General features: G+C 33.7%; 2 protein-coding genes across 2 annotated transcripts in view; one reads left to right on the top strand and one right to left on the bottom strand.

The window, feature by feature from the left end:
- Positions 1–18412, bottom strand: part of LOC134688361 (uncharacterized) — a 23366-nt gene extending 4954 nt beyond the window's left edge. The window contains exon 1 of the mRNA XM_063549019.1: positions 18307–18412. The gene's annotated coding sequence lies outside the window, so the exon portion shown is untranslated. The remainder of the gene's footprint in view (positions 1–18306) is intronic.
- LOC134688357 (uncharacterized) overlaps positions 18365–23890 on the top strand; it is a 17605-nt gene continuing 12079 nt past the window's right edge. The window contains exons 1-2 of the mRNA XM_063549017.1: positions 18365–18625; positions 21679–22115. Coding sequence (XP_063405087.1) covers positions 18529–18625; positions 21679–22115 — 534 coding nt within the window. The 5' untranslated portion in view covers positions 18365–18528. The remainder of the gene's footprint in view (positions 18626–21678; positions 22116–23890) is intronic.

The following is a 23890-nucleotide window of genomic DNA, read 5'->3' as shown; positions in this document are numbered from 1 at the left end:
CGTCCAGTGGCAAATATTTTATGCATGTTCAAGACGCAGTTAACAATAAATAATACATCCCGCACAGCCAAATGTACGCCTCACTTTGGAGCATTTTACTGCCGGTCGGAAGAAGACCAAGTGATCATATTTTTATTCCTATTCACCCTAGGCCTTGGGGTGTAAATTGTAGGATATAAACAAAATATAAAATTATGTGCAATATACATTGTCAGAATTATAAAAGGTTTTTGCACTCGCTTCGAAACAAGTGGAAAGCTCGGCGAGTCTCGCTTTCCATCGTGTTTCTAAAGCTCATGCTAATACTTTTTATACTAGTATTACAATATACATACAAGGTTTGGATCCATTAAAACGTTTAATCCCGCTGCAAATGTTTGCACCTGTCCTAAGTCAGGAATCTGATGTACAGTAGTTGTCGTTTGTTTATGTAATATATACGTTTTTCTCGTTTCTCGTTTTGTTTATATAGATTAGACCGTTGGTTTTCCCGTTTGAATGGTTTTACACTAGTAATTTTGGGGCCCTTTATAGCTTGTTGTTCGGTGTGAGCCAAGGCTCCGTGTTGAAGGCCGTACTTTAACCTATAATGGTTTACTTTTTAAATTGTTATTTGGATGGAGAGTTGTCTCATTGGCACTCACACCACATCTTCCTATATCTATGTATATGATTTTTTTTATATATTATATTTATCCACGGAAAGAAATGCATACAGTTATTTTTTACGTGTATATAGATCTACATGGAAGTTGCATGCTTGTTCTAAAAACTCCTTTTAATACTGTGAAACTCCTCGGGCTTTTCCCGACGATAAGGCAGCAACCACATTTGAGTTTTTAGGCTATGGATTTTCTTGGAAAAAAAATTTTTTTTCCAGTTTTTGGAGAAAAAAATAATTTGTTTTTGACCCTGAGAAAAAAAAATGTTTGTTTCACCCTCAGCTGCAACTATATGTAATGCTAACATTGAAAGAAAAAAACTTGTTTTCGACTTGTCGCCAAAAAAATAGATTGTCTTTCGCCGAAGGCGAAAAAAAAAGATTTGTCCAGAAAAAAAATCCATAGCCCCCCTCCGCTCAGAAAATCAAATGGTTGCTGCCTAAGTATGTGAGCAATATGTCCCTCAGGGCCTAAAAAGGCAATTTTGTTAATTCTCTTTCAGTCGTGTTGTCACCGAACTTGTACATGTACATTTTTTCCACCTCAAATCACACAAAAAACACACACTACCACCAAATCCCGATGCAAGCGTAAGTAACACGAAAAAATCTAAAGGATTTCAAGATCTAGCTATTTCAGTCTCTTTTTCCCCGCTTGAATAATAATTAGTCAGTCGTTTGATTGTAACCAGTCTGACTATAGCCAGTCCCGACTATCAACTTGCGTTTATAGGCGCAAGTGGCAACTTGGGGATGGCTTTAATCAGACTGTCACGGTACCTGCTTTTTTCGTTTTATTTTTGCCGAATCATGTTCCCGTGTATTTCTCAGCCTACGTTAACTTTTTCAGGCTTTACCGTTAAAAATGTCACATAAATACCCAATATTTTTTTAATAATTTTATCACTTTGTGATTGCAAAACCTGATGCATTTGCTTGATTGTGTGAACCGGTATTCAATAACGTCAGGAACGATAACTCGTGGCGTAACGTCATTCGGTATCGTGTTACCTTAAGCTTTAAAGGTAACGACAGTTATGATGGTACAAGAACGCTTACGTCAATAAAAATACCAAATAAACAGCACTGAAAGATCTAAATTTATAATTCTAGTATGACGTCGCTTTGTAAACAACACTGTGACAAAATTCTCGATAGATCAATACTTAGCGCAGACTCAGAGGTATACATAATAATTGCTGTTATGTACAATATACTTTCCGCGTAAATCTACATGCATTGGAACCTATTTGCAGACCCTTTGTCGATTTTATTGTTTTAAACAGTGCAATTAAAAAAAAAAAAACTATTATTCTTATTTGGATGCATAATAAAAAGAAGTAATGCACTTGTAAGAGCTCGGAGAAATCAACAGGATAAAATTCGAATATCACGGCCCAATCCATGTGTAAATTTCCAACAATCTATGCCTTCCCTGAATTATTTCTAAAATATAGAAAATATGTATACACATTTGGATTCGAGCGTCACTGATAAGTCTTTTGTAGACAAAACGCGCGCTTGACGTTTACATCTTATCTATTTGTTTTCTAAACATTTTTTTAGCATTCATTGTAGAAATGAATTTATAACAAGCGATACGGATTGTTATTTTGCACTAAGAAATGTAAGCGTATTTATACGATCGGTTACTAGTCAAAAACTAAGGTCAAATCTCTGTCATTAATACAGCGGAATGTCCTCGCTGTTGTCGCGATGTAAAAACATTAACGGTACCAATTTTCCTGCACCAGATGCGCATTTCGACAACACACGTCTCTTCAGCGATACTCGTAGCCAAAATATTTGAAATCCAAAGCTTATATAAAAGATGATGAGCTATAATTCAAAAGGTTCAAAAAGTATAGCCAAATCCGTGAAAGGAATCAGAGCTTTGCATGAGGGAGATACATTCCATAATTTATAATAATTTGCTACAGAAAATTTAAATAACACAAAAAATCCGTATTTACATGCCAGTACCAGTACCAAGGAACTGGCTACTAGGCTGGTGATACCCCCCGGGAACTAACAGTCCACCAGCAGAGACATAGACCCAGTGGAAGTAATAACATTAACGGTCCCAATTTTCATGCACTAGATACGCATTTCGACAATACAGTGTCTTTGAAGTGATGCTCGTTGCCAAAATATTTGAAATCCAAAGCTTATATAAAAGAGGGAGAGCTATAATCCAAGGTCCAAAATATATAGCCAAATTTGTAAATAAGCTTCCGTGTTGATAGACAGTTTCTGTTTCACAAGATTTTTGATTTTCGTTCGATCTGAAGTTGTTCAATTTATAGTCTGAGGCTACTCAGTTGGTTTCTTCAAAGGACAACAGCATTTGTACATTTTAATTTGTTTGGAATATTTATTTTACCATTTGAATATGCATTGCTGTATTGAATTGGATTGTTTGAATGAATTTTTTTTTTTTCTTTTAAGTAATGATTTTTTTTTATTTCGATATAATTACCAATGTGGATAGGCTATAGGAGTGTGACCTCAAGGGCGGATTCAGCCGTTTCTAAAAGGTGGGTTTCAAACCCAGGATAAAGGGGGTTCAACCATATATCCCCATTCAAATGCATTGATCGGCCAAAAAAGGGGGTTTCAACCCCCGCCCCCCTCCGGATCCGCCACTGGACCTTTATTAGAATCGAATAGGTCGGTAGACTATTTACAACCGCATTCAAATTCCGCCATTGCATCATCACTTCAAATAGAATTTGTCGGTTAAAGCATGTGATTGCAAAACAATAGACTGAACAGGTTGTTAACACTTTCAAATATTAATAGGGTCAAGCAACATTTTAAAAATGGTAAGATCGTGTAAGCGTTAATTTTGGTACAGAAACGAAATTTTAGTGATATTGATCCTCAAACATTAAGCCGGTCGTGAAATAAGTTTGTGAATGATGTTTGCGGTTCTTTTGACATGCATTGTGACGTATCATCGTATTAATTCTATATTAGAAAACTACAGCAGTTATATTAGAAAAGTATCGCATTCATAAATTTTTGATATTAAAAAAATATCGCTATGATATAAGACAAACATCGCATTGATATTTTAAAATATAGCAGTATCTTTGACTTTTAGGCGATATTGGCTTATCCAACAATCTAATTCATCTCGATTGCATTCCACATAATTTGCTACATGACATTAATTAAATTTGTACATCTACAAATGATAAATCGTGCATTTATGTCTCATTTATTCAACAATTCAATTTTCTCGTTTAAATACATCTTGCTTGGTATAACTTAAAATAATTCATGGAAACTATACAGCAGACGTATGTCTTGTTAAATGTCAGCCTGGTTTAAGAAAAGAATCATTACTTTATACCGAGAAATCTTCGTTCCTTCATAAAAATGTAAACATTCGTCTGAGATTTCCCACAATGCAACTCGTTGATATAAGACAATATCGCTCATTGATATAAGAAAAGTTTTTATCGTATCGCACCTTCCATAGACTGGGTATTCAAACTCAAAAGTTGAAAATGTTCTGACGCTATAACAAAACAAAACAAAAGAACCAAAACATAACATAAATTTACAAAACACTACCTAGAAAACAAAACACGATCCCCATTCAGAACTGGAATAACGGTACATATAATACAACTGGTATATAATATGAGTTCACAGAGGAAGATACCGTTTTGATGCCGGTGTCTGAGGTAAATCTTTGTTTGATTCGTGTCTGCATCCTTTTACAATCAGTTCTTATATGTCATGTTACTTATTTGAATATAGTATTTTGATTATAATGTTTGCTGTTTATAATTATTTATATTCATCCTCCGAGGTAAATTAGGTTCAGGTGCGAGTAAATCAAATATATATGTGTTGTTGAAGGTCATGGCAACACATTTAGATCAACGACAGATACCGGACAACGGGGGATTGCCAGATTAGTTACAACTGTATCAATAAGATAATAGAAAATTTTATACGTCACAAAAATTTGTCGTTCAATGTATATACAAACAATTAAAAAAATTCACATGTGCAATAAAATTAACGGTACCAATTTTCTTGCACCAGATGCGCATTTCGACAATACATGTCTCTTCAGTGATGCTCGTGGCCAAAATATTTGAAATCCAAAGCTTATATAAAAGATGAAAAGCGATAATCCAAAAGGTCCAAAAAGTATAGCCAAATCCGTGAAAGGAATCAGAGCTTTGCATGAGGGAGATACATTTCTTAATTTATTATAATTTATAATATTTTGTTACAGCAAATTTTAATAACACAAAAATCCGTATTTTCATGCCAGTACCGAAGTACTGGCTACTGGGCTTGTGATACTCTCGGGGACTAATAGTCCACCAGCAGAGGCATCGACCCAGTGGTAATAATACAATTAACGGTACCAGTTTTCTTGCACCAGATGCGCATTTCGACAATACATGTCTCTTCAGTGATGCTCGTGGCCAAAATATTTGAAATCCAAAGCTTATATAAAAGATGAAGAGCGATAATCCAAAAGGTCCAAAAAGTATAGCCAAATCCGTGAAAGGAATCAGAGCATTGCATGAGGGAGATACATTCCTTAATTTATAATAATTTATAATATTTTGTTACAGCAAGTTTTAATAACACACAAAATCCGTATTTCCATGCCAGTACCGAAGTACGTTAAAACATCATTTTCAATTGTTTTGTTGTCTCTGGTGGAAGATTTGGGCTCTTAGAGGTGATATAACTCTATAAGTGCATTTGTATCCGTTCCAGCGCTCGGATAATACCCTGTTAAATATTCGTTACTTATTCGCTTTTAAAAAAAACATTGATTTTAAACATATATTGAATCTTTGATCAAAAGATCCGTAGTAAGGATAGATTTTTTTTTAAATTTGTAAAAGATTTAACTATATAAATGCTTATGCGTTAGGTTAGGATCTCTGTTTAATACATTCTAGTAAAGACCAATTTAAGAAACTCTCACACACCTCTCTCTGTGACTCGTAAAAAATGCTGTCGATTTGGTATAACTGCCATCTTTTTATTTTATGGTGTTTGAAAGGGCATTGATAATGTGAGCTTTACAGATTTGCAATCATCAAGGACACACTGGGCTAAATCAATGTAAGTTTCGATGAACAAACAGCATCGTCAACATTTGTAACAGATATCCCGTTTGCTACCAAATGTTTGATTGCTTTTGATGTAATACCGGCGTCACACATCAGAGAAGAGATCCATCGTACGCCGGGCGTGTTCAAAGATCATGAACGTTGCCAATACGCCAGTAATTTTGGATGCATTCAACCTGTCAATTATATTTGTAACGTCTCCACAACGAGCGTTAAGCGTGTATTTGGCGTACGGGGGCGTACCTAACGTGTATCGGGCGAAAGCACCCAAATTAGAATATTTTTTTTTAAACCTATCAATATAAATAAAAAGATGTGGTGTGAGTGCCAATGAGACAATTCTACATCCTAGTCAAGTCCATATATGAATTTGAGAACGCGGACCTTATAGAAAGCACCCCAACCCGTAAAGCCCTGTATCGTAGTTGTACCGTTTTAACTAAACTCCCAACATTGATCGATTCTGCTCCGGAACTACTTTAATTTACTCCATCTTTTAGTGAAAAGTTGGTTTGAGCTGGAACTGCCAGTGATTTTGCATTGTAACCTAAGATAAAAAAAAAAAAAAAAAACCACCTAGAACTATTTCTATACAAATCTACCCATCCGAGAAGTTCAGAACCAAAAAGGCGGAAAGATGTTGGTACTCTCAATCGGCACTCCAGGGACGAAAAGAAACTAAAGTCGGCTGTATAACGTAATCCAACATTGACGTTTAAATATAATCTTCTCACAGATAAGATGAAGTCTTTTTTTCCTACAGATTCAATTTAGTTTCGCGAAATGTGGCACAATTCTGATGCGGTTAGTATTCCTATCATGGTAGACCAGTTGCCGCATCACAATGTAAGGGTATATTCACATCACTTAATGTCATACATCTGATATTTCAGGAAGCTACCACTTGATTTTAGGAGGGGGGACTACGATAAAAAAAAATTGTGTCCTGCATTTTTTTAAAGTTGTTATTTCTGTCCTGCATTTATATTTTTTACTATGATATTTGGTCCTGGTTTTTTTTTTGCCCAGTTGCTCATCCTGCCTTTTTTCAATCGAAAATCATGTCCTGTATTTTTTAAATCAAAATTTCTGTCCTGCCTTTTTTTTTAAAATTTCATCCAACCGGAACTTGTACAACCTTATCTAAAAAAATGTAATGATGAAACAAATGTTTTAAGCTCTTTGATGAAACAAATGTTTTAATCTCATAAATGAAATCCGTTTACATGGTGTCAACAAGGGGGAAACATCGATATCCATGGTATAAAAGCGTCAAAAGGGGGATATAAATAAAACATATAGATCACAGAAAACTATTTCTTATAGGGAATTGTTGTTTAAAAACAAATTACATTCTTGCTTCGTATCACTAGTTTCCAATTAATTCTTATCTGTCAAGTCGTAGCTATAAAAGTTATAGCGACCTTACGACAACAATTACATGAACCGTCAATGAATTGTAGTCTATGCCCTTTATCTGCAATATAGTATTATATAGATATAGGAAGATGTGGTGTGAGTGCCAATGAGACAACTCTCCATCCAAATAAAAAATAAAATAAAATATGCATTTTCTACACAAAATGTAAAGCTCAGGATCGACTCAGTTTTGAAGAGACCAATAATTTTGATAGACTCATCTTTTAAAGATTGACAATACAATATTAAAATCCTAATTAATGTAATAAACAATGAACGAAAAACTAATATGTAACACGGCACCAAACGACAACCACTGAATTACTGGCTCTAGACCTAGGGACCGGCACATATGTACGTAAAACGGGGTTAAACATGTTAGAGGAGTCCCAACCCTCCCCTAACCTGGAACAGTGTTGTTATAGTAAAATATAAGAACGAAATGTAAAAATCATTTGAAAAAGGCTTATCTGCAGATATTCGGTCTCCACAGTATGTCATGTACCTTTTGGGAACCCGCAAATATATTTGCTATTCTCTTTATTTCATAGCAACGTTATGTTACATATTCATATATGGCGTTTAAAGCCAAGACGCAAAGATATACTGATTAAGTTTAACTTGGGTTAATTAAACTAAATTGATTTGTGTGGGACTTCTGCTTAATTAGTTAAAAAAAACATTTTGTTGATTGATATAGATCGTTACTCATCTAGTGTTAACTGGTTTTACAAGTTCCTGACCTGTGAAGTGGAGCTGTAGGAGACTTTATTATATTTGTTCGTCTGTCTGTTTGTCTGTCTGTCTGTCTGTCGGGTGGTCTTGTCTCTCTGTCTGTCTGTCTGTCTGGTGGTCTTGTCTGTCTGTATGATTGGTGGTCTAGTCTGGTTGTCTTGTCTATCTGGTGGTCTTGTCTGTCTGGTGATCTTATTTATCTGTCAGTTTATCTGGTGTTCTTGTCCGTCTGTCTGTTTATCTGGTGTGTCTGTCTGTCTGGTGGTCTTGTCTGTCTGTCTGTCTGTCTGTCTGTCTGTCTGTCTGTCTGTCTGTTTAGTGGTCTTTTCTGTCTATCTGTTGGTCTAGTCTGGCTGGCTGTCTGTCTGTGTCTGTTTGGTGGTCTTGTTTGTGTGTCTTTCTGATGGGTTTTTTATGTGTCTGTCTGGTGGTTTTGTGTAACTGTCTGGTGGTCTTGCCTGTTGGTATGTCTCTCTAATGGTCTTGTCGGTCTGATGGTCTTATCTGTCTTTCTGATGGTATTGTCTGGCTGGCAAATGTCCATGATTAAATCCAGACCAAGTTCGAATTTGTTTGGGTCTTATGAGTTTGGCCGTGCAATTCTTTATATGCTGGCTACTATCCACGCTAGCCTGTGTCCACACTTGTTTCATTCGATATTTCATAAACGTTTTTGCAAGAAGTTCTTCCCAAAAAATAAACTTCGTTATTTATGTGTCCAACCTTACTGTGGATACTCGTTTTAAGAGATGTTTGGTAGAATATGGCCAGGAGATAACCACTCAGATGTTCCGGTAATTTTTTTTCTAATGTTAACATCATAGACATGATAGAAGGAACGAACAATCTTTGTATTTGTTTAAAAATTTGGTGCGGAGGGGCATTTTGATTTCGTACAGACAATTTGATGTAGTATATATGAAGCAATAAGAATAAAACTTTAAAAAAATCCTTTGTTCAACCACAAAAGATGAATGGTCGATATCTAACAATATTAACAATCAGATAGCTAAATACAAGGGGAAGTAATGTTGATTTTAAGCAACTATTGGTTACCGTATGACCTTCATTATTGAGCTTTAAATTAGTCCAGACCCAGGGCTCAATTTCAGATTGCCTTAATTATGTACTGACGACAATAAACAAACAAGAACTATCTTGATATAAGATATACGACACATTTAATATATGTTGGCGTGAAGTTTTGTACCAACAATAAATACATGTATTTATCTTTAGATTTTTTAATAATTTCACACATGTTGATTCTGACTTGACTATAAGGAATATCTGAAGGGTATTTTTTTCGTAGAAAAAAACCTACAAAATACTAGTTATGATAACTATACGTCAAACACAACTTTACGTCAAACACAACTTTAAATTAGAGATACATTCTATTTTGGTGTGAATATCGTGGATAGACGGTCAACAAAGTGAGATGATATTTGTACTTTGAGATTTTTTTTATTTCAATTATAATATTATAATAATAATATGCTTTGACTTAATTTTTTAACACTTGACATTTTAAACAAAGTAAAACAGATGTATAGCAGTGTCTCCAGCTATTGAATCCTAAACTGGATATCAGCTCTTTACCCTTTGCGGAAGGTGGAAGGTATGAAGCTGATATCCAGTTTAGGATACCATTAAATAGCAAGAAAAATAATCGTAATTTGCTTCCATTAATTACGATTATTTTTCTTGCGATTTAATGGTCAGTAATTTTAAGTTACCAAAATCAATAAATACTAAAAAAATCAAAACTGCTTTTTCAAGTTTAAGACGTGCATGTTAGCTTAAAGATCGAATAATTGTGCACTGACGAAATCTTTTTTTTGGAAGGGAATTAAAACGAGAAAGCAAACATGTGCGAACCAAACACAAATATTATAAGCAGCAACAAATTCAAACACTGAGTAGCATATGACCGAGCATAAATTATGGCAGTGGAAAAACATGTTTACCGACTCAAAATTCTCTCCTAAGTTTAGAAAGCGATGCAACAGCAGTCGGTAAAAATCAGTTTAACAGTTGCAACAATTCACAATAAATAACTCGTAAGAAATAGTCTAAGCTAGGACATAGATTAACGATCTGAGATATAAAAGTCTGGGATGACGAATTATACGAATTATAAAAAGAAATGAAAGACGAAAACATTTCAAAAAGACCACACCAGACCATAAAGCAGAATTCAGCCGATTAATGGCATTGGGCTGTATCTGGGTTTTTTTATCGGTTTGTTTCTATCAAACAAAAACGACCTACACGTACAGTATCAACCAACAAAAGATTGTTTATTTGTCTAACGTATTCATGATTCCCTAACTGAAAAAAAAACGTTTTCCACTAATTTCAAATACTAGTATCCTAATTAGATAAAGAAAAAATATGAAGATAAAGGCGAAATTATGGCTGAATGCATTTAGGAAAAAGGGAGACAATTCAATCTCAAATATAGTCTTAATTTTGATTTCTTACGTATACTTAATGTATGACGTTAGTAAAGTCAGATATCGAGAATTCTCTATTATGGGGTGTTTGTTACAAACACACCCATATACGTTTAAGTTAAGGTCGAACGATCTTGAAGCGTATACAACGTGCCCTAAACGTGTCTCAAACTTATCTGTAGCGCGTTAAACGCGCTTGTAGCGTATACATTACGTGCGTTTAGCGTACAGGTATACGCTAGACACACGCTTGAGCTGGATGAAAATATTAATGCTGCATAGAAATTATCTCGAGTTGTAGCGTTCGCCAAGCGTATACTTTTGTATTTCGACATACCTCAAACTATTGCAACGCGCGTCTAACGATTGCTTAGCGTTCAACTGGAGTGCAACTAACGTATACCGACTTTGTCAATTTTCTCTGTACGTTTGGTGCATGCCGGGCTATACGACAATTTGTGACGTCGGCGTAAGTGCTGTAATCCAGTTGGATATTTTTACAAATGAACAAAATCTGTAAAAATCATAAAAGTGTTTTTCATACGTATCGAAAATGCCACTACAAACATAGGCATAGAAAATCGGTAAGGATCTATGCACACCATAAGAAAAGACAACAGAAATTTTATCGTCCAAATTGAAGGATTTGAACTCTAGAGAACTAATTATAATAATCTACTTATGCAAAATTGTAGTAAAGAGTGTTCCTAAAGTACCAAATAATTTCAAATCAATAAAATAAAAATGGGCGAACAGTACCAGAGGGACAGTCAAACTCATAGGTAGAAAATAAACTGACAACCTCATGGCTGAAAAATGAAAAAGACAAACAGATAAGTAAAATTACACAAGACACAATATAGAAAACTAAATACTAAGCAACACGAAACCCCATCAAAAACTTGGGGTGATCTCAGGTGCTCCGGTAGGGAAAGCAGATTCTGCTCTACCCGTCGTGTCGCTTATGTTATTACAAACCCTGTAAATACTAGTAGTCTAATTCGGTAGGTCACATTCGAGGTGAAAAGGGACGTGGATTGTAAGTGATAAGTAAAGTTATACATTTTGACCTGCAGTCTTTTCCTTGCAGAATATGTCTTTAGTTTATGTGTGCTTAGAAATTTCTGACCATATGTTGTATTAACAACCATAAAGGTACTGGTAAATGCTATTTCATATGCTCTTAGAAATGGAATTTTAATACATCCAAGACCTAATAGCAACTTTTCATTATTCAATTGCTCAGTAAGATGTAGTATGTAACAATAAGCAAGGGTGTCGTTTAGTTTACTTAGAATTTTCTTATCCCAGGCATAGATTACCTTAGCTGTAACTGGCACAACGTTTTGAAACCTTGGGTCCTCTTTGCTCTTCAACTTTATATTGGTTTGGCTTTTGTTCCGAAACACGCTTCTGATGTATCCAATTATAACCCTGATACCCTTTTTAACTATAATCGTTAACTCAGCTAGTTGAATTACAAGTATAAGTGGAATCCAAAGAAAAGATGAAAGGTAAGGTTACTGGCCCGTTTAAAGTACTAGTAGTTTTTTAAAAGTTATATAAGTTATGAGCTTCAACATTTTAGGTATTATTGTTTTGCATTCGCATATAGTCCTTGGTATCAACATGATCCAAAACAACAAAAAGGTAACAAATGAACCATTTGACATTAGCTACGAACTTGAAAAAAAAACAAATTTGTTTTGTTTTGTATCAATTTTTAATAAATAAGGAACTGTGAAATATTATTTCTCTATCATCGGACAATTGTGGTCCAATTGTTTTAAAATAAGCTGCCAACACCGAAGATGTGGTATTCTCTTGCAGTTAAATAGTTCAACTGATTAGAATCCGTATTCATGCAAATATGAATTCAACCCTTAACTGGGATGCGCATGTTTGGTTATTTAACAGAGACGAAAATGGGTGTCAGAAAATAACGAAAAGTATTGCATTCTTCATTATGTTCTAATATAAGCCATGGTCCATTGTTTATGACTAAAATACAGAAAATAAAATCATACAAGTGAGAGGTATGGTTAGCTATAATAGCAGATTTGATCCACCATTTTCTGCATGGAAAATGCCTGTACCCAGTCAGAAATGTGACAGTTGTTTTTCGATTTGTTTGATATGTTTGAGCTTTTGATTTTGTCATTGGACTATTGACTTTCCGTTTTAAATTGTCCTCGGAGTTCAGTATTTTTGTGATTTTACTTTATACTAGATGTCCGAAAGACATTCATTTTCTTTCATATATATTTGAAATTGGTCTTTTGGGGTTTTTGTTTGTTGTTTTGTTGTTGTTGTTTGTTGGTTGTTTTTTTTTTGTTTTTTTTTTGTTTTGTTTGGGGGGGGGGGGGGTAATGGTTCACGAAGATGGAGGTCTGATGTTTGACGACGACCGACGATTGGTGACAATATCCAACATGATCAAAAACGTAGCATTATAAGATAACTTTGACTATTTTTAAATTCTTAAATGACGTATTTCTGAAATTGAATTCACTGGTGACCATAAATTTAATCTTATCTTCAAAATGTCATTCAAATCGATAAATGTGTGTACTTGATAAGTTCAACACATGTATTTTTGATTATATCTGACTTATAGGTATATATGTTTAAAACACGTAAGTTGCAATTTGTTAAATATTGTAACTTAAACAGAATGTTTAAGCACGTTATCTGTACGTTGATAACCTCCAACATTATGAATTAAACAAACACAACTTCATTGATTTAAACTCGATCTGTCGTATTACCATAGTATTGTATAGAATATTGATACAATGTTTTCATATAAACATATAAGATATTTATGGCCATAAAATCTTATATAAGAAAATATGAATAGCATTTAATCAAATATGGTGTCCTCATTTGTAGCCTAATGTAAACGAGTACGGTGAGTTTTTGCTGTTAATTTCTGTGTCGTTAGGTTTCATTTTGAAAGGGTATGACTAGCGTAAGCCACAACAGTGTAAGGCCCTTAATCAGATTTCTGAGTCAGGACAGCTCCGATTGCCAAATTGTTTGCATCAGTATCTAAAATAAATTCTTTGTTAAGATCTGGATATTTGAGTATGGATGCGTTGATCAATTTACCTTTGAATTAGTCAAAAGATTAAAGTATTAAACATTTTAATAAATGTTCTATAGTACCCGCAAATACACCAAAAGGAATAAACTTCAGTTATAATTGAAGTGTCGGGTCACTCTTTCACACTCTCAATCTTGTCAGGGTATGTTGATATTCCTTCCTCGGAGACAATAGGTCCTAAAAATCTAACCTTGGTAGTACACAAGGGGTACCTATTTGCCTTCAGCTTTAAACACGTTAAAACGATTTAAGCCTATCAAAAATTTAATTTAGGCTATAGTAGTACCAGGATAGATTGTCTTAGGATCTAGCTCAGTGGTCATTAATCTATCAAGGACATTTTTGCCTGACCTTACACAAGCTCTATAATTCAAAATGTCGTCTTTTCCTGTATGATCGTTTGCTTCTAACAAAGCATTGTCAGTAGGCAATTTTTCACCTTCTGATAAGCAAACCGTGCCAATAATGATAATAATGATGTCTGATATTGTCGGTATGATAATCGCTTCTGAAGCAACCACTAGCTTTCAGCCTATTGATCTCTGAAAACACAAATCCACATTAAAAATTCCCAATACATAAGAGCCCATTTTTAACATCAATTAAACAATTATGTCGTTTCAAGTCCAAACCAAGTATACCATCAATTTAGAGATCAGTCACAACAGCTTCATATTGCAACTTAGCTGGACAGAATCGCAGACTTAAACTGAATTTTCCTCAAAGCTTTAGCTTATTGCCACTTACTGTGTTAATTTCGTTTAGATAGGATTTATCTAATGGAATCAACACATTGTTTATCTAAGAAGACAATAATGTCAAAGTTGCTCCTGTATCGTCAACAAACATAGTTTCAATTTCTCCTTCATTTAGTATTACAAACATACCCGAATAGAAAATTAAAGTAAGCAAACAAAAATAGACATATTAGGTTGAATTCACAAACATTTGATTAGATAAGATTCTACAATGTGGTTTTAACATCGTATTTGTGATGGTTCCATCGGTGATTAGTTATTAACTGCCTCACCGAATCACTGGATATAATTTTATATTATGAGTTTCGAGCCTACTAACATTATCGAAGAGAAAAGTCCTCTTTACTTAATTATATATAAATATACTAAATAAATAAATGATTTGGAAAATACGTTAAAGGTATAAAAAGTCATGAGAATTCCGAATGCAATAAGGTTCTATCCGGGCACTCTGGTTTTATACCTTGGTTTTATCTGGGTTGTTTGGTTCTGAACCTTGGTTCTTTGGTTCGAAACCATGGTAACTGGTTCAACATCCGGGTTGTTTGGTTATAGCAACCCGAATTCCTGGTTCCATCTGGGTTCTATTCTAGATTGTTCTAATGTTCCCGTTGAACTTGGAGAAGATTACCACAAGTATCCGAATAAAAAGTAGGTCAAAGACGCAAAAATTGTTTTATAACATTTATCATTTCAGGATCGACGGTAAAAGAAGCTGTAAGGTATTTATTTTCTCATTTTAATGATTAGGAAACTAAATAAAAATTAAGCATCGTTTAGATTTTAAAAATAAATCGAAATGGTACATTATATCGAACATTATTTTATTTAATTTAGTCGTTCTGTTTTTATTTTTCCGTTAATATTTCAAGACGTTTTAAAACAACGATATATGTATGCATCTAGCCACTTGATCAGTTGACGACTTGCATATATATTTAAATGCACATTTAAAGTTCGAATGCATTTTATTTAATAGCTGCTTTGTAATAATGTAAGATTTGATAGAGAGACGTGTGAAGTATATATGTAACAAATCGTTTTGTTCAAAACGGAATCTTAAAAGACATATAAAAAGAAAGTGATGATCAATTTAAGTTTAATTGAAAAATAAGTTATAAAATATAACAAAAATGTATATGTACAATAAATTTGTCAAATTTGATACTACTTGTGAAATTAAGGCATGCATATAATCATTATAGGCCAAAAAGAATCAAATCAAAATGAAGATTGAATATTTTTATAATAAAATTGTGTGTGTGTGTGTGTTAATGACAGTGCTGGTGGAATGCGTAGAACCAGCACACTAGTCAGAACTTCTGTGTTGGTACCATAGAAAAGGAACATAAACTGCGGAGTTACTCTAGTCCGTTCGTCCCGACATTGAGCAAATAGGTATAGAAGATGTGGTGTGAGTACCAATGAGACAAATCTCTATATCCAAATAACAATTTATAAAAGTAGGTCAGTGTACGGCCTTCATACTGAGCCTTGGTTCTCACCGAAACACAAGCTATAAAGGGCCCAAAAACTACTAGTGTAGAAACAATTAAATGGAGCAAACCAACGGTCTAACCTAAATAAAAAAAAACGAGAAACGAGAAAAACGTATAAATTACACAAACAAAAGATTACTACTGTACATCAGATTCCTGACTTAGGACAGGTGCAAACATTTGCAGCCGGATGAAACATTATTATAACATCACAACATAGAAAAAAACACGATAAACGAAATTCAAACGAGGAAAGCAATAGACAAATGTATAGGCCACTGACTTGCGACTGGCACATGCATACTAAATAGGGCGGGTTGAACATGTTAGCGGGGTCTTCACCATCTCCCTAACCTGGTACAATGGTTATTTCTACATACAAAAAATGAATTTGAAATTTGGTAGCGTCACTTTTACCGTTCAAGAGTTATCATGTTCCTTTAAAAACATAGAAAATGTTGAATTTGCGTTTTCGTTCTTTTAAATAAGTTTGACTCAATCAAATTTTATAAACCTTATACGTAATGCGTATTTCCCCATAACACAGCTCTATCAAGTTCGATATTGGGTGGTGCTACTGTTCAAGAGTTATTAGATATAAGAAGTTGGTACTAGTACTAATGATACAGATATCAACATGAGACTAAAGATAGGAAAGATCATGCTTAATCTGTTGTTTCTGTTCTTTAACTATAGTTTGCCTCAACCAAATGTTTTGAAACTTATACACAATGCTTATGGTCACTTAACAGTTAAAATTACGTGAATCCTGTTTCTATATGTGGAGTTTACTTGTGTTTTCTTTTCACAAGCAGGGGCATCTGTGGCCCATTGACGTATTGTACATTTATTTCAGTAAACGGTTTATTTACTTCCTTTTGCTTCTACTTCTATTAGAATTAACTTGCATATTTTTTTTAGGATTGCGGTGCAGTTTGATAACAGACAGTGACCAGCATAAAAAAGTGTTTCACTAGATTGAGCTCTTTGTCTAAGTGTACTTTAAAGGTTCTTCGCACTGAGTTCAGTTTATTGATATGCGTATACCTTCATGTGATTTTTAAGATGCTTAAACAGACTATCCATATCAACATGTCCATCAAATGAAATCCAAGGTGAAATGATTAAACCATTTTGAATTATCAATCTATCACAACTTGCAGTACATGGTGCTACTAGAGCAGTAAATATTCTTTCTAATGTTCACAGCAATAAAAAGATTAAGTTTTCATTTGATCAAAACATTCTTCAAAAATTGAGAATGGAAATGTGAAATGTGTTTAAGAGACAGTAACATGACAAAAAAGCAAAAAAGCAGTCAAAGGTCACCGATGGATTTTTAACAAAGTGAGAAAATCCCTCGCCCGGCGGCGGACTTCAGATGGCCCCTTAACAAAATGTGTACTAGTTCAAACTCCAATACATAAAACCGATCTTACAACTAAAAATATACAAATATATCTAAATATTTAATATAGATATAAAAATATTAGATATGAGTGCAATCAGACGATTCTCCATATAATTTAAACAGAATATACAAGTTGTACAATGAGGGCAAAGGTCAAGATCATATAAAGTTTCTCGTGCCACACGACTCACCATCTTATGACAATACATCTTCATGCTACATATTCAGAAGCAAGGTCAATTTAGAATCATACTTCTAGGTCAGGGTAATATACAAAGGAACACACTGTATCATGATGATACACCCACACTGCATAGGTCAAGAGTCAAAAAGTCATAGTCTGGTCAGGAGTTCCATGCCAAAAAACAAAACCACAAAGCAGTCCTGCACGAAATTCCATAACGTATCAATGTCTCATGGCATGATGCACTGCACATGCCGAATACAGCAAACATAGGTCAGGGACAGAAACAGAAGCCATGTATTTAAACTCAAAAGAACAGTACTTGTATTTCAGGTCACTATATGCAAGTGCCTTCAACATAGAACATAAACTCTCGCAACAATTCAAAGTTAAAACGTCTTTCACAAAAGTTTGAGCAGGATTTTTTTCAACGATTACCTTACCACTGTTAATCGAAAATCGGATCTTAAAACTAGGGTTTACCATTAATTTCTAACCTTACCATGTGATATCACTATGGTAAACTGATAGAAACACTTGATGCAGTCATGAAATTGAATAATTGCAATACTACGACGAGAACAATACAAGACAGAGTAAGAAACAAATGAAAGTAATGATACATACGAACTTTTTATCACAATGCACAAACTAGGAACCATAGTTTTTATTCATTTTATTCTTTAAAAATGTACGCTCCCGTTAAACAATGGAAATTAACGCTGTATATTTATATAAACGATCAATCTTGTAAAAACTAAATAAAATCGATGAGGATTTTCAACCAGTTCTTAAGAAACACTGACAATTCTCGATTGAACTGTTAATGACAGCATTATGAATTATAGCATTATGCATTATAAAGTCAAAACTAGTTTTTGGAATAAAGAGTCTTCTTTTTCGTCTCTATTACAGTTATGTGTATCGTGAAGTTTTACTTGCAAATTATTTCCTTACCTTATTTGACTATAAAAATGTGTTGCTGAATATGAAACATAAAAATAAATCGATGCGAATAGCGGTTGACACACACACTATGATCAGGATATCACATGTCTTTATAAAACGGATATAAACAATTGTACATATATTACAGAAGTGGTGAATACTTAAAAGTTAAAATAAAAATACTGTGTTTGGATTTTAGTGCAATGTTGTTCTGACCAATGATCTATAGTTATGGCGAGAAACACAATTTATGTATCCGGTGGGGACAAAGATGAGGAGTTAGAAACAGAGATAGTTGAAATATATACAGCTGGACCAAATAAGTCAGGTAGGTGTAATTTTAACTTAAATGGTATATATGAATTCAGAAACAGTACAACGGTTGTGAAAGATTAATATACATTTATGATGAAATATCAGCGCATAATACAGGTAATTAAAATTCAATTACTAAATTAAAAGTAAAATTTATAGGAAAACTAGTAAAACAAAATAATGAAAATTCTTTACTAAAAAAGCAAAATTGCTATGTTGGTATAATTGGTTTGCCTACATCTACATGTATGGCTTTATAGGTTGCATTTCTGTAAATATTGACAATACAATTCCCCCATGGAACTCCTTTTACGGCTAAAACTGTACCACTTTTACTATGAAGTTTTGAATAAAATCTTATCCTAGAATTGAAAGTTCATATGCACTCCAATTTGTTTCAAAGGTCAAAATATAGGGCTGTGCGGCATATTTTTATATGCCCTGAACTTCTCACAGTTTAAACTTACACTAATTTTCTTAACTACCCCTACCTCGAATAAAAGATTACCACAGATTTCAATATAAACAATTGCACAGTCACATGTATATTTACTGGTAACTTTCCCAAGTTATGTCTCTATGAGATGGAACGCAGAGTTCCTAACTGGGAACCAGTATGTAAACAAAATTAATTTTCTATGTTGTTTGAGAAACAGCTGTTTTTACAAAGTGCAACCTTTAAGACATATTAAAAAATGGCGATTTTAATAGGTTCAAAACTTTTGGATCTTGAACAAACACAAGCATAAGTTCCAATGAAAATAAAATTCAAAGAAATATTTTCAAGGTAATCGTTTGCCTGTTTTTGTTCAAAACAAAAATGAATGATCGTCACGCTTCAGATTTCATTGTTTATCTTTTATGGCTACATTTAGTTAATATTATACTAACACTAAAATGAACAGTACTAAACACCAAATATATGAGAAAGCATACGATAATCTATTGAATATTCATTTGAACACTCTTTATCTTTGCTGACGGTGTGTATTAAACTGACTTTGTTTCTTTTAATATAATGATGATGAAAATATTTTTTCCCAGTTGAATTAACAGTGTATATTGACGTCAAGTGACCTTATCAGTATTCACCGCTACTAAAAGCAGGAAGTGTGTGAATTATTGATTTGTGTGAATTATTGATTTGTGTCATTCAAAAACTAATTGTCTCTTTTATCATGCCTTATACGTCTGTTTTGGAAACTTATTTTGTTGTATAAATTAATTTGTTGTTATTTTAATAATAAGCGTAATTATATTTGATCTATTTTGTTTAACAATTCCTAAGCATTGAAAAAGGATCTCAAAGAGGCAAAAGTTTTAAACATGTTTTTTCATCCCAAATTTAATTGATTACACTTTTAATTGTTAATTTATGATATGGTACAAAATTAACCAAAAATATCAATTCCTTTTTGTCCCCGAATGACTTTAAATATGTTAAAATATATTTTAAATATTGAAAAAAGCTCGAAATTAGGTCCCTTTGGTGTAAACATAACATTGTTTTGCATTAAAATTGCAATATCTCTTTTAACTCATCGGTGACTTTTATTTTATAATTGTTTTCAAATAAGCTGTACTTAAAATAATTAATTGTAAAATCAAAGCAAGTGCTGTTATTCAGTTCTTTTTTATTTCGATATAACCTCTATTCCTCCTATTAGTTCAACAGAAAAAAAGTACCTTAATAATTATGCATGCTTCTTTCGAAGGAAGATAACGAGCCTAAATGAAAGGTAACCCCAATTTTGATTTTATTTTTCTATTAAGTATATGAGAAAGATCCTTTATTGGAAAAAAGCGAAATTCTATATTTAGAAAAACAATGGACGCATACCCCCGAACCCCTTAAATATTTCTATAGGTTACAAATTTAATCACAAAATCATAACTTAGCTATTCTTGATTTTTGACCTCGTCCCCGAGGGTATCACCAGCCAAGTAGTCAGCACTTCGGTGTTGACATGAATATCAATTATTTGGTCATTTTAAAAAAATTACTGTTTACAAAACTTTGAGTTTTTCGAAAAACTAAAGATTTTCTTATCCCAGGAATAGATTACCTAAGCCGTATTTGGCACAACTTTTTTGGAATTTTGGATCCTCAATGCTCTTCAACTTCGTACTTGTTTGGCTTTATAAATATTTTGATATGAGCGTCACTGGTGAGTCTTATGTAGACGAAACGCGCGTCTGGCGTACTAAATTATAATCCTGGTACCTTTGATAACTATTTACACCACTGGGTTGATACCGCTGCTGGTGGACGTTTCGTACCCGAGGGTAACTATCACCAGCCCAGTAGTCAGCTTTTCAGTGTTGACATGAATATCAATTATGTGGTCATTTTTTAAATTTACTGTTTACAAACTTTGAATTTTTCTAAAAACTAAGGGTTTTCTTTTCCCATAAATAGATTACCTTAGCCGTATTTGGCACAACTTTTTGGAATTTTGGATCCTCAATGCTCTTCATCTTCGTACTTGTTTGGCTTTGTAAATATTTTGATATGAGCGTCACTGATGAGTTTTATGTAGACGCGTCTGGCGTACTTAATTATAATCCTGGTACATTTGATAACTATTAACATCGTCTCGCCAATTTCTGTAAAAGAAAAGTCTTAATATTCTAGAATAAGTTCGATTATGGATTGTTATCTCTATTAACAATTTACTTTGTCTTTTTATATCAACTCATGTATTTTAAATACATACTATGTCCTACTGTTTACATATTGAAATATAAGAAATAAAGGGATTGCTCTGCATATACGTTGATATTTAAGGATTTTAACACACACACACACACGCACACACCCTTTGAAAACAAATAAGCCCTATTAAAGGCGAGTAGTGTCTAGCAAAGAATATATTTTATTTGTTTTGAGTCAAGGTAACACACACACCCTTTTTCCACCTTGATAAAATCCAGGCTGTTTGGTTGGTTCTGTTTTATTGTGCGAATAATTGTGAATACAATATACGTTACATATAGAAATTGCAAAGAATGACAAAATGTTACTATTATTTTGAATTTTCGATTTGAATTTATTTTATTTTGTAGTGATCAATGCTGACCTAGATGACAATCAGAAAAGATGGCTGATTATTGGTATTTGTATGCAGACAGTTTTATCTCCAACGCTTCGAAATTATATGGAACCAGTTGTACACACTTTGTATAACTCATTACAACAGACGCATGGAGTTCAAACACAAACATATCCAAAGCAACTTAGAAAATACCCCAAATCAGCAAAAACATTTTTAAATTATGAAGCTATCAATAACAACCATTGTATACCTCGAGTTCGAAGAAAACCAGATGTTAGTAAATACGATTTCAAAGTGTTAAATCATGTAGACTTCTCAAAATTATTCTTGAAATCTTTCATGGCACATTACACGGCATTTGATGGAACATGTGACTTGTCTGCAATTCTTGGGATTATCATCAGCGTTGACAAGTTTCCCCAAATTGTACAGAGTGTTGCTTTTAAGGTAAGTTTCTGTAAAGAAAGAGCTCTTTATATATTCAGCAGGGGATCGTTGGTCAGTTTGAAGCGGCAATTACTTGGAGAAAGTGCTCTCTCAATATCACAGAAGTTGTTTGTCAGGAATCAAGCTGAAGTTCCTGAGATATAATTTTTCGTTTTTTAAATATAAAAAAGATTGGTACGAAAAAATATTTTTTGATATGAATCTCATCAAAATAATCAAGTAAATTAGTAGATACGAAGAACTGTACAAGCCGAAACATACTGAGGAGTTTGGAAAGAGTTCAATGTTCTAAGGTAGGGAATTCAAAATACCATGGTTTGTAAATCATTAGATAATTTGAAATTATGTCATCTTTGGAGTAACTTTTTAATATTAGATGTCAAAATACAATGGCTAAGAAAAACACAACTTTTGTATACCTTCTAAAAGAGGAGCGTAAGATACCAGAGGAACATTAAAACTCATAAATCGAAAATAAACTGGCAATGCTATGGCTAAAAAGAGAAAAGGCAAACAGACAAATAATAGTACACAGAACATAACATAGAAAACTATAGACAAAGCAACACGAACTCCACAAACCACTGAGGTGATATCATGTGATTCGGAGGGTAAGCAAATCCTACTCCACATGTGGCACCCGTCGTGTTGCTCGTGTCTATGTAGACCCGGTTCATAGGCTAATTCGGTAGGTCACATTAAAGAAAAGGGAACGGGATCGTAGCTACGACATAAGGAACATATCCGATAATATCTGTAAAAAGTTCATTGAATATTGACTACGTACTTAACTCCGAAATATGTAAATGAACCAAAATAAATTTAAAAACAACATACAAGAAAAACAAAGGCCAAATTGTTCGGACATATATATAAAACTGTGGAGGCGTTAAAAATGGTTTGTAAAATCTAAACCCTCCAGCATAAAAAAGTATACAACATTACGCTCAGTAAATAGAAACTGATGAGAATTACAATTTACATTTCAATTCTAAGAGGAGAATCCGATCAACACAGGTATCTTGTGTTCAAGATTTACAACACGGAGTAGGGAGGTTTCATTCATACTATCATATTATGTCATAATATCGTTTATTTGTACCTGTAACGTAATATTGTCATTTTAACGGTATTTTGAACATTGTTATATAAGCAGGATGTTTGGATAGCTATGAAACCAGGTTCAAACCATCATTTTAAGCTCACCGGGCCCGAAGGGCCAAGTGAGCTTTTCTCATCACTTGGCGTCCGTCGTCCGTCGTCGTCCGTCGTCCGGCGTTAACTTTTACAAAAATCTTCTCCTCTGAAACAACTGGGCCAAATAAAACCAAACTTGGCCACAATCATCATTGATGTATCTAGTTTCAAACTTGTGTTTTTTTACCCGGCCAACCATCCAAGATGGCCGCCATGGCTAAAAATAGAACATAGGGGTAAAATGCAGTTTTTGGCTTATAACTAAAAAACGAAAGCATTTAGAGCAAATCTGACTGAGGTAAAATTGTTTATCAGGTCAAGATCTATCTGCCCTGAAATTTTCAGATGACTCAGACAACCCATTGTTGGGTTGCTGCCCCTAAATTGGTAATTTTAAGGAAATTTTACTGTTTTTGGTAATTATCTTGAATATTATTATAGATGGAGAGAAACTGTAAACAGCAATAATGTTCAGCAAAGTAAGATTCAAAAATAAGTCAACAAGACAAAAATGGTCAATTGACCCCTTTAGGAGTTATTGCCCTTTAAAGTCAATTTTTAACCATTTTTCGTAAATA

The sequence above is a fragment of the Mytilus trossulus genome, chromosome 10 (genome assembly GCF_036588685.1).
Source record: "Mytilus trossulus isolate FHL-02 chromosome 10, PNRI_Mtr1.1.1.hap1, whole genome shotgun sequence".
NCBI classification, from domain to species: domain Eukaryota; kingdom Metazoa; phylum Mollusca; class Bivalvia; order Mytilida; family Mytilidae; genus Mytilus; species Mytilus trossulus.
Note: the sequence above shows the minus strand (reverse complement) of the source record. Positions and strands in the feature narration are given on the sequence as shown.